This window comes from Schistocerca gregaria, chromosome 1 (genome assembly GCF_023897955.1).
Source record: "Schistocerca gregaria isolate iqSchGreg1 chromosome 1, iqSchGreg1.2, whole genome shotgun sequence".
Lineage (NCBI taxonomy): Eukaryota > Metazoa > Arthropoda > Insecta > Orthoptera > Acrididae > Schistocerca > Schistocerca gregaria.
In genome coordinates this window covers 1,000,315,647-1,000,330,967 of record NC_064920.1, presented here as the reverse complement: position 1 = coordinate 1,000,330,967, position 15,321 = coordinate 1,000,315,647, and the positions used below count along the sequence as shown (strand labels likewise).

At 41.5% G+C, this 15,321-nt stretch overlaps 1 protein-coding gene across 2 annotated transcripts in view; it reads right to left on the bottom strand.

Moving 5' to 3' along the window:
• Positions 1–15,321, bottom strand: part of LOC126278525 (tyrosine kinase receptor Cad96Ca) — an 800,638-nt gene that overhangs the window by 373,867 nt on the left and 411,450 nt on the right. Inside the window, exon 9 of one of the 2 annotated variants that reach the window (XM_049978706.1) lies at positions 9,554–10,109. In XM_049978706.1, coding sequence (XP_049834663.1) covers positions 9,603–10,109 — 507 coding nt within the window. In that variant the 3' untranslated portion in view covers positions 9,554–9,602. Of the gene's footprint in view, positions 1–7,114; positions 10,110–15,321 lie in introns of those variants that run through there. The other variant, XM_049978699.1, reaches the window with a different exon arrangement.

Below are 15,321 nucleotides of genomic sequence, written 5' to 3'. Positions count from 1 at the left end.
ACTAAGGTTGATAGATCACGTAACTAATGAGGAGGTATTGAATAGGATTGGGGAGAAGAGAAGTTTGTGGCACAACTTGACTAGAAGAAGGGATCGGTTGGAAGGACATGTTTTGAGGCATCAAGGGATCACAAATTTAGCATTGGAGGGCAGCGTGGAGGGTAAAAATCGTAGAGGGAGACCCAGAGATGAATACACTAAGCAGATTCAGAAGGATGTAGGTTGCAGTAGGTACTGGGAGATGAAGAAGCTTGCACAGGATAGAGTAGCATGGAGAGCTGCATCAAACCAGTCTCAGGACTGAAGACAACAACAACACATGAAATAAAACGCTATTGTGTGAAAACACACTGGACTGTAGGTCTTAGCCTTACATTATGACTTCAGCTTCTGTCAGCAGGTGCCCCATATCACACGACACCGTGTTCCAAGCCTATATACTCCTAATTACCCGTGGGCTCAAAAAATGTCAAGCTGACACTTCTCCAAGTTTATGGTATTACTGTGCAAGCGCAGTTACTGGCTCAACCATATTGCTAATCTATTGGTCACCTGCTGTTCCTCATTTCTAAAGCTGCTTCTTGCATGTTGCCATCTCTGACTGACAACCTCTAGAGAGTTGCTAGTTCAACGAAGAAGTATTGCAAATTTATTGTAATACATCGCTTTAAAATAATTCTAAAAAGCAGGTAAAAATTCTCGTTCTGTTGTCGTCCTAACCGCCGTCTGCTTCACGTCTGCTGTGCAGCGAGCTACATTAATTTAAGTATTAACTGTATTTTTCCTACTTGTCACTTCTTCTTCCGCGTGTTTTTGCTTTTAGGAAGCTTTAATTGTCGAGTGCTATTAATAGTATTCCATAGATTTCGTGTTTGTTTTGAATACAGTCCAGAGACAGGTAGTGCTATTTTCATTGTTTTCTACAAGAAGTGGCTAGCAATCAAGTTTAGTCAATAATCAGCCGCCTTTAGTGAATTAGCAGTCTAGTTAAAAGTTGATTAAGTCCCTTCAGTAAATTGATTCCTTAGGATGGATACGATGTGTGACTGCTGTGTATGGACGCAGGAGGAGCTGGCCACTCTTCGCGAACAGCTGAGCGTGTTGATGGCCGCGGTCAGCCGTCTTCAGGCTGCTGCCTCGGAGTGTAGCGGCAGTGGGGAGTCTGGTGCGTCGCAAGGTACACCCCAGGTGTTACATGCTTCACCCACTGTCCCTGTTGTCGAGACATCTTCGCGGGTACCGGGCGCGGATAGGCCACCCTCTCCCCAAGGGGAGTGGCGGCTTCAGCGGCGTTCGCGGCGCACGAGGCGGAGGGTCAATGTGGAGGCTGGCCGTGTGGCATCGCCCGCTCTGCCTGTGAGTGGACATGTGGCCGCTCCTTCAGCAAGGTCCGAGCAGGCACACGGGGGGAGGGGTTTATTAGTTATTGGGAGCTCCAACGTTAGGCGGGTGATGGAGCCCCTTAGGGAAATAGCGGAAAGGTCGGGGAAGAAGGCCAGTGTTCACTCTGCTTGCCGGGGGGTCTCATCCGAGATGTGGAGGAGGCCCTACCGGCGGCGATAGAGAGCACTGGGTGCACCCGACTGCAAATTGTTGCTCATGTCGGCACCAATGACTCCTGCCGTCTGGGTTCAGAGGTCATCCTCAGTTCGTACAGGCGGTTGGCGGAGTTGGTGAAGGCGGAAAGCCTCGCTCGCGGGGTGGAATCAGAGCTAACTATTTGTAGTATCGTTCCCAGAACCGATCACGGTCCTCTGGTTTGGAGGCTCAGACGATTCTGCGGAAAGCTGGGGTGCAAATATCTCGACCTCCGCTATCGGGTGGAGAAATGTAGGGTCCCCTGAATAGGTCAGGTGCGCACTACACGCCGGAAGCGGCTACAAGGGTAGCGGAGTACGTGTGGAGTGCGCATGGGGTTTTTTTCGGTTATAGAATTCCCTCCCTAGGCCCGACAAGACGCCTCCTGAGACGCGGCAAGGTAGGAGTAGGCAAAATGCAACAGGGAATAACAATATTAATGTCCTAATAGTAAACTGTAGGAGCGTCTATAGGTCCCAGAACTGCTCTCATAAATAAACGGTCACAACGCCCATATAGTACTAGGGACAGAAAGTTGGCTGAAACCAGACGTAAACAGTAATGAAATCCTAAACTCAGATTGGAATGTATACCGCAGAGACAGGCTGGACAGTGAAGGGGGAGGCGTGTTTATAGCAATAAGAAGTGCAATAGTATCGAAGGAAATTGACAGAGATCCGAAATGTGGAATGATTTGGGTGAAGGTCACGGTTAAAGCAGGCTCAGACATGGTAACTGGATGTCTCTATAGGCCCCCGGGCTCAGCAGCTGTTGTGCCTGAGCACCTGAAGAATAATTTGGAAAATATTTCGAGTAGATTTCCCCACCATGTTATAGTTCTGGCTGGAGATTTTAATTTGCCGGATATAGACTGGGAGACTCAAACGTTCATAACGGGTGGCAGGGACAAAGAATCCAGTGAAATATTTTTAAGTGCTTTATTTGAAAACTACCTTGAGCAGTTAAACAGAGAACCGACTCGTGGCGATAACATATTAGACCTTCTGGGGACAAACAGACCCGAACTATTTGAATCAGCTAATGCAGAACAGGGAATCAGCGATCATAAAGCGGTTAGTGCATCGATGATTTCAGCCGTAAATAGAAATATTAAAAAAGGTAGAAAGATTTTTCTGTTTAGCAAAAGTGACAATAAGCAGATTACAGAGTACCTGACGGCTCAACACAAAAGTTTTGTCTCAAGGACAGATAGTGTTGAGGATCAGTGGACAAAGTTCAAAACCATCGTACAAATTGCGTTAGATGAGTATGTGCCAAGCAAGATCGTAAGAGAAGGAAAAGAGCCACCGTGGTACAACAACCGAGTTAGAAAACTGCTGCGGAAGCAAAGGGAACTTCACAGCAAACATAAACATAGCCAAAGCCTTGCAGACAAACAAAAATTACGCGAAGCGAAATGTAGTGTGAGGAGGGCTATGCGAGAGGCGTTCAGTGAAATCGGAAGTAAAGTTCTATGTACTGACTTGGCAGAAAATCCTAAGAAATGTTGGTCTTATGTCAAAGCGGTAGGTGGATCAAAACAAAATGTCCAGATATTCTGTGACCAAAATGGTACTGAAACAGAGGATGACAGACTAAAGGCCGAAATACTAAATGTCTTCTTCCAAAGCTGTTTCACAGAGGAAGACTGCACTGTAATTCCTTCTCTAGATTGCCGCACAGATGACAAAATGGTAGATATCGAAATAGACGACAGAGGGATAGGGAACAATTAAAATCGCTCAAAAGAGGAAAGGCTGCTGGACCTGATGGGATACCAGTTGGATTTTACACAGAGTACGCGAAGGAACTTGCCCCCCTTCTTGCAGCTGTGTACCGTAGGTCTCTAGAAGAGTGTAGCGTTCCAAAGGATTGTAAAAGGGCACAGGTCATCCCCGTTTTCAAGAAGGGACGTCGAACAGATGTGCAGAACTATAGACCTATATCTCTAACGCCGATCAGTTGTAGAATTTTGGAACACGTATTATGTTCGAGTATAATGACTTTTCTGGAGACTAAAAATTTAGTCTGTAGGAATCAGCATGGGTTTCGAAAAAGACGGTCGTGTGAAACCCAGCTCGCGCTATTCGTCCACGAGACTCAGAGGGCAATAGACACGGGTTCACAGGTAGATACCGTGTTTCTCGACTTACGCAAGGCGTTCGATATAGTTCCCCACAGTCGTTTAATGAACAAAGTAAGAGCATACGGACTATCAGACCAATTGTGTGATTGGATTGAAGAGTTCCTAGATAAAAGAACGCAGCATGTCGTTCTCAATGTAGAGACGTCTTCCGAAGTAAAAGTGATTTCAGGTGTGCTACAGGGGAGTGTCGTAGGACCGTTGCTGTTCACAATATACATAAATGACCTTTGGATGACATCGGAAGTTTACTGAGGATTTTTGCAGATGATGCTGTGGTATATCAAAAGGTTGTAACAATGGAAAATTGTACTGAAATACAGGAGGATCTGCAGCGAATTGACGCATGGTGCACGGAATGGCAATTGAATCTGAATGTAGACAAGTATAATATGCTGCGAATACATAGAAAGATAGATCAATTATCATTTAGCTACAAAATAGCTGGTCAGCAACTGGAAGCAGTTAATTCCATAAATTATCTGGGAGTAGGCATTAGGAGTGATTTAAAATGAAATGATCATATAAAGTTGATCGTCGGTAAAGCAGATGCCAGACTGAGATTCATTGGAAGAATCCTAAGGGAATGCAATCCGAAAACAAAGGAAGTAGGTTACAGTACGCTTGTTCGCCACTGCTTGAATACTGCTCAGCAGTGTGGGATCCGTACCAGATAGGGTTGATAGAAGAGATAGAGAAGATCCAACGGAGAGCAGCGCGCTTCGTTGCAGGATCATTTAGTAATCGCGAAAGCGTTACGGAGATGATACATAAACTCCAGTGGAAGACTGCAGGAGAGACGCTCAGTAGCTAGGTATGGGCTTTTGTTAAAGTTTCGATAACATACCTTCACCGAAGAGTCAAGCAGTATATTGCTTCCTCCTACGTATATCTCGCGAAGAGACCATGAGGATAAAATCAGAGAGATTAGAGCCCACACAGAAGAGTACCGAGAATCCTTCTTTACACGAACAATACGAGACTGGAATAGAAGGGAGAACCGATAGAGGTACTCAGGGTACCCACCGCCACACACCGTCAGGTGGCTTGCGGAGTATAGATGTAGATGTCGAATATTGTCCCGTTTCTTTGCATGAATGGCAGTTGCCACTTCTTCTCGTAAGTTGAGCGTCTGTTTTTTGTCTGTATATACGGTTTCCATCTTCAATTCTCTTAAGTGAATGAGTGTTTTTATACACATGATTTGCAACAGCTGCTTTGTCATAGTTACTTAGCCTGATTGCAGATTTATAACCCATGTATTTAATCGAAAATGTTCTTCGTTTTTGTCCAATATACTTTGCTGCAGAGGACCTGCAGTCTATTTTATAACCTTCAAGCTTTCGAAATTGTTATCCTTTTACCAATATTCTACAAGTTAGACCTGACTAGATCATTGTCCTGGAACGATTTTTTGATATTATGAGGTTTAAAAATTCTTGCGATATTTTCGAGACTGTTCCATAATATGGTAAACAACCATTTTCATCTTTTATTCGTTTATTTTAATCTTTCCATTCTTATTATTTTTAGGCAGCAGTTTATTAACATTATCTACTTTTTAGCCGTTGTTGATCGCAATCTTCTTAACAATGTTTAATTCCAGCTCTTTATCCATCTTAGTCATTGGCACATTGACTGCCCTGTGTACTAACCCGAATCATTGGAATCACAGCATCAGTTGTCGTTGCCCAGTAAACAGTAAATGTGTGCCTATGCCCTGCCTTTTTATGTTCAAAAACCATTACACAAAGCAGGGAGTAGAAGAAAACTTAGAAATCCTGCATGCAGGAAAGGAAGGATGAACAATTACCATTCGTGGGAAAAAAAAGACATGGCAATACTCTTGACACGCAAGTGAAAGACAATGGCACGAGATTGTTAAATTCTTTTTAGAGTTATTTTATAGCAGACTAGCTGACAAACCTGGCATTGCCGAAGTATTTTTTGACATTTTTTATTAGAAACGAAAACAAGAAAGGACTCTCATCAGTGTGGTAATATCGAAAAAATTTCATTTCCATGTACTCATGAAAAAACCTTTGAAATTAGGAAACAGTTTCTTTGTTAGGTTTGGAGAGCTGCAAGTTATGTGGAGCCTTCTTTGAGTTTTATGACTATTCTGTTCTAGGAGTGCCGCAGCTCCTATAGATGCTGCCACTGAATTTGTACTGTGGCCAAAATTCTCACTTAACATTAAACCAAGCTGGAAAACACACAGGAGTACTGTGGTACCTTTGTTCTGGACTGTTGTGAAAGATTGCTTTAACTGCTGCAGCGATTCATGCCCCTTAGCAATAATGTTTGTGTCAAATCGAAGTTAACATAAGGTTACCTTCACTTTTGTATACTAACACATCAACATTACTTGCTTAGTACAGCATATATACAATAGAGAATCACATTTGACCTGTTACAAGACAAACATCTTCCTTTCGTTTATTCTTATCTTATATGTACCCCTGCAATAGACTTGGTGTGAGGTGATATCTCGCACAGTTTGCAAGTGTACAATTTGGTTTTTTAAAAGTCTCTGTAGCAACACCTCTTTATAGCTCTGTTGGCAGCTACAGATTGCACAGGCAAAAGCTGCCAAAAGCACTGTCAGGTGTCAGGGATTTTCTTATGTTGGACAATGAGAGTGGTTTACTAATAAAGAATTAATGTAATAAAACTTCATCATGATGCAACATATCGGTGTATATGATGCCATATCTCCTAAACAATGATAGTTATATGGCTCCTACCCATGAAATGTTGCCTGAAAGTGAGGGATATGTGTACGAAGTTTTGTTGAAATCAGTCCACTAGTTTAGGAGAAACTGTATAACATACAGATACACATACATACATTGTGATAATATATAACTATGCATTCATTTCATTGCAAATGCATAATTACAAATTTGCAATACTTACTTGATAAAACAACTAGAGGTTGATAACTGTAGATGATGACATACAAGTAGTATCTTTGGGAATGAGGAAAAGTAAGTGACCAATAAAATACAATTATGGTTGACCAATAGCTCCCCTTATACAGTAAAACCTTAGACATGTCAACTCACAGCAATTCTCAGACACTTGGAGAAGTCAACAATTCTAATGTAAGATGAGGACCCCCTATCCCATGTTTTTATTATATCATTTTATTTTATTAATGCCACATATGTGTTGGTAGATATTTTAGATTATGAACCTCACAATCTCAGTTTGACAACCTGAGCACTGTCTGACAAAACATACTGTTAAATTTTTTGTAAGCTAAAAAAAACAGTTGAAAGCTACCAATTATTCCTGTTTTTTAATAGCAATAGCGTTTTAGTAAGTGCTGTATGCATTTTAGAATATTTTAAGATAGTGGGACAGGGTTTAAATAATATAGTAAGAAGCTTTAAATGTAATAATTTTTATTAAAACTCTTACTGTGTAACAGAATTAGTTGTGAGCATTAAAATTTTAAATACTTCAAACTACTGCAATTTATTGCAAAAGACTTGTGAATATTACAAAATAATTATCAAAATGGAAAAACAGTTTTTTTACAATTTATCACAGTGACCTTACCTTTTATAATCAACAGATTCAACAAAATAAATAAGATGTTGTCTGTACAAATAAACACTCATGAACTAACTGCAAAGTTAAATGCAGGATTTCACAAGCCATTATTTCAACCTGTATAATATCAGTCACACATAAAGCTTATATTTTACAACAACTTAAATCTAAATGAGGTTTATTAAAAGACCTAATAAGTATGGTTGTACTACATAATTAACAGTCTTTCATGTTTGGTTCTGTCTTTAACAATTCAGCATCACAATGACACATAACCACTTTCAATTTTTTGTGGAGTTCCCATTTACTTCATCAGCATTTGAACTGAGAAAGGTGGCTTCTTGAGTACACTGTAGTAATATAGCAATAAACAGAACTATGATATTAGGCCATCCTTATCACACTCTTCACACTACAGCCGGAGTCCATCAATTCTGGTAGAATTTCTTTTTAGACAAAAATTTACTAATGAATGATTAAAAGGCCCTCAGCATCAATTTATAGACAGTTCTGTTTCTAATGGCATCTAGAAAAGGAATGTGGTATGAGGAATGTTTTGGCGGAAATAGAATTTTGATTGAAAACAACTTTGATGCTGCCCACTTCCAGCCATTACCACAGTGTGGAATATACCAAAAGTACAGTCAGGTAATGTATAAGTGAAGAAAGGATTGTTACAGTGTTCTGCACACTATGTAAGTTGCAAGTGAAGATACAATCAATTAATTTTTTTCACTATCACTAAAACGTGCATCTAATGATTCTAGCTTCTCTATTTGCTGCATGAAAAGATGAATTGTCACTTGTAAGGGCTGACAAATATGACTTGGTTAATTTTGAAGTACTTTGTGTAAAAATAACTTCATAAAAGCAATTGAATAAACTGGGCTAAAGCATGTGAATTGCAAAATTTCAAATATAACTTCATAAATGCGAAAAAAACAGTAGCATTTCAAGCTTAGAAGAGAGCACATGCAAAAATGACAAATATTACTTCCCTGCTGCTAGCTGACAAGTTGCAAGGTGAGAGAAACTCTACTTCAGAAAAAGCTACAATAGTAGATAAACTGCTTCTACCTGATGAGAATGTGGTGCATAGACTCTGATGAGCTAAATGTGTGTGTTATACGCATATAATAAGATGTTGACATGAATGGAGTGGTCAAAGGTATTTGGGGTCATACTATATAGTAAGTGGTGATGGCACAGTAATCCTGCTACCAATGAATAATTGTATTGTGCTGTGCAGGGTGTCACATAGACTGTGAACTAGTAACTTTTTTAGTACTTAATGTGTTTTTTAAATATGTTTTTTCGTTGACAATAGTGTGAACACTAATTTAGTGTAGTTCAGTGTAGGTTAGCATTTGTGCTTTTGTCTACCAAGACAGAAGAAAAATATGCCTTTTCCTTTTAGCAGTGTACTGCTTTTATCACTAGAATTCAAAAGATTTCAGATAAAAAGAACACCACTCAGCAATATTTTCAGTTACGTGCTAAAGAGATGTAACTGGTATATGGGCTAGTCATGAGGTGCACGAATAAGGGCAATTTTACATTCACTGCCTAATTACCGATAACAAACCAAAGTATGTATTTGTGCTCACAGAATATTTCCTGGCTATTTTATGAGAACATGTTATTGCATGTTTGATGATTGTTATATGAGTACTGCTCTTCTATGTAGATATCTAATGGATAAGTCATTCGTCAAGGAAAGTAGTTTCAGTATCTGGGGAGTAAACAAGGTTAAGAGGATCATCAGGAACACGAAATACTTAGTTTTTGTAACCCATTAAATGCTGAAAATCCCCATTTCAGTTTTATAAATCTTGGGGACGTCGTTTGTAGTGAGGAATAAAGAACATCTTAGGGATCATTTGAAAGGTCTCTCCAAAACAAGGTGTTGACTCTTCAGATATATTTATGATAGAGTTTATATCGGCAGGTGAACACGAACTTTCTTCTCGATGATGCTGAGAAGAATCCCTCTGCCTAACGTCAACTTGGGTAAGTGGCTTCTTGGGAAAAGGAGAATATTGCACTATAATGGCCACTGTATGAGAACCCTGAAAATTTCATGAACCAGTGCGTGCAGCTGCGACTGCATGAGCAGACTTGCAATATTTGCACTGGACAAGGTCTGTTACTGCTCGAGGAACGTGCGGTAGCTGCTGTGTGATGGCCCCGAGGGTCGCACCCACTGGCGCACCTCTCAGCAGGACCAGCTGTCGACTGCGGTGTCGTCGCCGCCGCCGCCTTCGCCGCCACCGTCGCCGCCGCCGTCGCCTCGCGGCCGTCTCCGGCCGCCGCCCTGCCGTCACAGCTTCTCGTCGCTGAGGCTCACCATGTTGTAGTATGAGTGGTCGGGGAAGCGCTCCAGCTCGATGTAGTCGGTCTCGGCGAGCAGCAGTGGCTCCAGCATGGCGACCAGCTCGCCGAAGCCGGGCCGCTCCTTGGGGTTCCTGTCCCAGCAGTAGTACATGATGTTGTACAGCTCGCGCCGGCAGTGCTCGGGCCGGTCGAGGCGGTAGCCGTCGCGCACGCGCCGCATCACCTCGGCGGCCGCCATGCCGGGGTACGGCGTCGAGCCCAGCGTCACCACCTCCCAGATGAGCACGCCGAAGCTCCACACGTCCGACTTCACCGAGAAGATGTTGTCGTACAGCGACTCGGGCGCCATCCACCGGATCGGCAGCCGGCCCTCCGACTTGCGCTCGTACACGTGGCTCGACATGATGTCGCGCGCGAAGCCGAAGTCCGCCACTTTGCATACGTGGTCCTCGCCTATCAGGACGTTTCGAGCAGCCAGGTCCCGATGGATTATCTGCAAAAGACACGTGCGCTTTTATTAAAATACAATATGAATTGTATATTGAGCAAACAGTAAAGGAAACAGAAGAAGAGTATGTATTAAAACCCATGGAGAAGAAATAAAAACTTTGAGGTTCGCTGATGACATTGTAATTATGTCAGAGACAGCAAAGGACTTGGAAGAGCAGTTCAACTGAATGGACAGTGTCTTGAAAGGAGGGTATAAGATGAACATCAATGTGGTGTGCGTACTGTAAGACCTTCGGTACAGACACCATCACATTATTCGACTTGTCGCTCTTACGAAGTAGGCGAGTGTCAACAATATGTCTCGTGGTATCATCGTGGCGTGTTTATCTCCTGCCGTTAGGTCAGACGATAGAAATGCCACTTGCACGCTTAGAGTAGCAGATTGACGGTGACCAACTTTAAACAGAACTTGATTAATTTTCACACACATTTATTAAAATAATGAAAAGCATAGAAATAACTTAACTTGGTTCTGGATGCTGTTTACAATTGACAATCTGAAGTTCCTCTGGTCTTGGTTCGTTAATCTTATTCTCACATATCTCTGATACTTGACAAAGGGTCTATACATTTATCTTCATGGCTATGTACAGAAATATGATAATCTTATTAGGTGCAGACTGAAACTTGACTACAGACTAATGCAGACTGGTACAGACAAATGCAGACTAATGTAGACTGACTAATCGATGATCTGTACACTCGTTATAATAGCTCGCGCTTTCAGGTATCATTGCGCGAGTGTGATCCGCGAGGAGAAAAGGTTCTACGTTAGCAGCAATCTCATTGGCTGCGTTACATATTAATACGCGGATCGACGAAAGCAGAATTTGGTCTGTCTCTAAGACAGCGCCATCTCGTAGTGTGCAGACAAACGAGCGCTGCGCCTGCGCTGTTGTGCTTAGCGGGGCGCGCTCTAGTCGGAAAATGGTGTACGCGCTGACTACGCAGAACTATGTACACAACAATCAACAAAAGCAAGACGAGAATAATTGAATATAGTCGAATAAAGTCGGGTGATGCTGAGGGAATTAGATTAGGAAATGAGACACTTAAAGGAGTTTTGCTATTTGGAGAACAAAATAACTGGTCGAAGTAGAGAGGATATAAAATGTAGACTGGCAATGGCAAGGAAAGCGTTTCTGAAGAAGAGAAATTTGCTAACATCGAGTATTGATTTAAGTGTCAGGAAGCCGTTTCTGAAAGTATTTGTATTGAGTGTAGCCATGTATGGAAGTGAAACATGGACGATAAATAGTTTAGACAAGAAGAGAATAGAAGCTTCCGAAATGTGGTGCTACAGAAGACTGCTGAGATTAGATGGGTAGATCACATAAGTAATGATGAGGTATTGAACAGAATTGGGGAGAAGAGGTGTTTGTGGCACAACTTGACTAGAAGAAGGGATGGGTTGGTAGGACATGTTCTGAGGCATCAAGGGATCACCAATTTAGTACTCGAGGGCAGCGTGAAGGGTAAAAATCGAAGAGGGAGACCAAGAGATGGATACACTTTTTTTTTTAGTCCCCAAAAATGTTCCACCTCAGTTGTGGCACCTACAGTGGGCCTTTTCTCTTGTTTCTTTTTCCAGGATTTCGTCAAATATCTGGGTGTGACTATTCGAAACGATCTCAAATGGACTGATCAGATTACACAAGTAACAGGTAAGGTGAACTCTAGATTGCGGTTTATTGGTAGAATCCTGAAGCGATGCAGTCCTTCAACAAAAGAAATAGCTTACAATACGTTAGTTCGTCCAGTCTTAGAGTAGTGTTCGTCTGTATGGGACACTTACCAGTTGAGTGTGATTCAAGAGATTGAGAAGGTCTAAAGAAGAGAGGCAAGATTCGTGAGTGGTACATTTAGTCATCGTGAGAGCGTTACAAGTCCCATAGAAAGTTTGAAGTAGGACACGCTTGCAGATAGACGGCGCGCTAAGCGGGAGGGGCTGCTCGCTAAATTCCGAAATCCGATCTTCGCTGAGAATTTAGAGCACATAATATTACCATCAACTTCCAAATCGCGCAATAATCACCATTCAAAGATAAGGGAAATTAGGGATCGTACTGGGGCGTTCAGACAGTCGTTTTTCCCTCGTGCGATCCGCGAGTGGAACAGAGGGGGGGAGAATGTGACTCTGGTGCGAATTGTGCCCTCTGCCACACACCGCTTGGTGGCTAGCGGAGTGCATATGTGAATGTAGAATCTGTGAATGTGGAAACCTTACACGAGCACTTGGTTGTCCGTTCGTTTGTCTGCCTGCCTGTCCGACTGTTAAGATCTCATTTTCTCAGGAATGTATCGAGGTATCAGGTCTAAGCCCATGTCAAGCAGTAAGACCTAGATCTCTTCGCATTGTGAAAACTAGAAGCTCCGAAGACAATGCTATCAAAACATACGGCCATTAACGTCCCCCATTTCGATTCTCGCCAGCTCACTAATCAAGACCTATAGGGTAATTCCCCTTGACCTAGAATCGTAAAATTTCAGAAGCAAGGTTTCACAGTGCAACGAAGAAAACCAAAAAATTGTTAGTTTTTAACTACAACAAATAAAAATGTGTGTGTTTTGCCATTTTCTGTCTGTATGTCCGTCTGTCAAGATCACTTTTTCTCAAGAACTTGTAGTGGCATCATGGTGAAATTTATTTCAAATACTAAGGTTTACGGACCCTTGGCTGTGTGAATAATTTAATGCAGCCAATAAAATATGACCATGTATGTCACATATTTTGATACACGTGAACTCAGTCCTCAAAACCCGTGGATGAACTATCTATACACACGTTGAGCCTGCTGGTCTACCAGTAAAACGTGTGCCCTGGAACCGAGAGATCACGTTATCTAATTTCAGTCGGACCATACACTTTTGTTTCTTCTTTTTAATCTAGCCTTGACCTCTCAAGACCGTGAGGAATAGCCAGAAACAACATTGGGACACACCATATTATTATTATTATTATTATTATTATTATTATTATTATTTAGTAGTAGTAGTAGTAGTATCTATATACATAATTAAGAATGTGCGGAAACTTCGGAGTGCGAGTAGTACTAGCAGTTTTCTTTTTTTTTTTATTTTGACTATGAGTGCCCTGTAGCTTTCAACAGAAATCAGTCACAAGTAAACATTGGCACAATGTGTAATAATCATATACAGACTTTGTAAGCATCAAGGAATATCGCTGCCTTTCCGGCCGCAACATCGAAGGCTGTCTCTCGCGGGAACGTAGAGCATAATTGATACGGAGTCGTGCATTAGCTTGCATGATAGACGCAGCGTGCAGTGTCGAATTCGCAGTCTGCAAAATTGCACAGTGGCGTCATTCACTTACCATTCTACCTGAGAGAGACATATGACCTAAAATTTGTGAGAGAAGATACTTTCGTTTGCATACTACGTCACGAGATCAGTAGTCAATCACGTCGCGAACTGACGAGTGTGATCTCCTGAACACCTTTGCTAGCACCGCCAGGATGAAATAATGTTAATTGCGAGAAGTGCGCCGGCTGTCACAACGAACTCTTCAAACAGTAATTTTTGTGTGATCATTATGCTAGTAGTCAAACTGACTAAACGGGATGGAAATAGAATTTTTTGTACTCCAACAACACCACTTGCCTCAAGTAATAATTAATGTTTACGTCGATTGTGTGATCAAATCAGCTGTCATCAGTGCATTCTACTTTATTTTACTGGTAAAATATACTTGCGTCTTCCCCATATATGTATTATTCTATGTGTGGTGTTTGCTCAATCTCAGGTAATTAATTAACACTACAGGGTTAACTTCAGTTGGCGGTGTCTCAAGCACCGAGGTGAACCAGGTACTTGTGAAACCAACTGAAGATGCTACAATTGACGATCAAATGTAGCAAAAAAAACTGCGTTCTTGCAAGAAGAGGGATGCTCGTTAATTCATTATTATTCTTTTGTTAGTGGGATTGCTGAACTAGATGTGCCAATAACTTTAATCTAATAAATGCACAATGTTATAGATCGTTAGTGATTGAGCGTACAAATAACTTACTGTAAATGGAATTTACGTTGTTAATTATATCTTTATTTTATTTTTATGCGCCACGTTGACCGCGTAGACCGTCCTGAGGTTTCCAAATTTGACTACAAAGGCTTTAAGTCAACGCTCACACAAATATTGTTTACTGGCTAAAGTGGTTTCGACACGTTTGTCAGTTTCAATGGCCCATATTACGTCTTAGCCCATGGTTGCGTGAAAACTACGAGTAATATGGGCTACTGAAAATGACAGGAGTGTCGATAGTGCTTCCGCCAGTAAACAATATTTATGTCTTTGTTCTTTTATTTTCTTCCTAAAACAAAAACAATTCAAATTGTAGTTCGCAGTTTCGATCAGGCATTGGTCATCATCAGATGGTGCATTTAGACGATGATGACCACAAGCTTGTCGAAATCAGTAAATGCATTTCGAATTTCTTTTGTTTGTTTTATCAAGAAAATAAGAATGTAAAATGCTGCAAGATGTTCGAAATTCTTACAAAAAAAAGAGGGGTAAGCTATAGGGACAGGCGGGCAATATACAATATGTAAAAGAGCCAAGAGGGAATAATAAGAGTGCACGACCAAGAACAAAGCGCTCGGATTAAAAAAGATGTAAGACAGGGATGTAGTCTTTCGCCCCTACGTTCACTCTATAAATCGAAGAAGCAATGATGGAAATAAAAGAAAAATTTAGGAGTGGAGTTATAATAATAATTTTAATGACAGGAAGAACAGACGATTCCGTATTTTACAATCACTTTTTTTCGATTTTGGATGTGCAGGCTAGTGTGCGTGTCTTGTAACCTAAGTTGCATTAAGAGATAAGAGAGGTATTGAAAGAAGGGCATTGAATATTGTCGCAAGTCCGTATAGTAACAGCGAAATCCACACTGTGACACTCGTTCGGCTCCAGAGGCAGACGCTACAAGAGAGATGTGCTTCGCAGAGAGGTTTACTATTAAAATTCCGGAAGCGTCTTTTCTCAGGAGACAAGCCGCGAGCTATCTCAGTATGAGTAAAAATTAATAATGCGCCCAAGACGAATTTGGTATGGCACCTGATTTTGCATTAGTTGCCTTCTATTTACACCACAACATTCCGCAGCATATGGAAACGACTACATTATTTAACAGCTTTCTTTTGGATGGCTGAAATGTAGTAAAGGATGATGACAA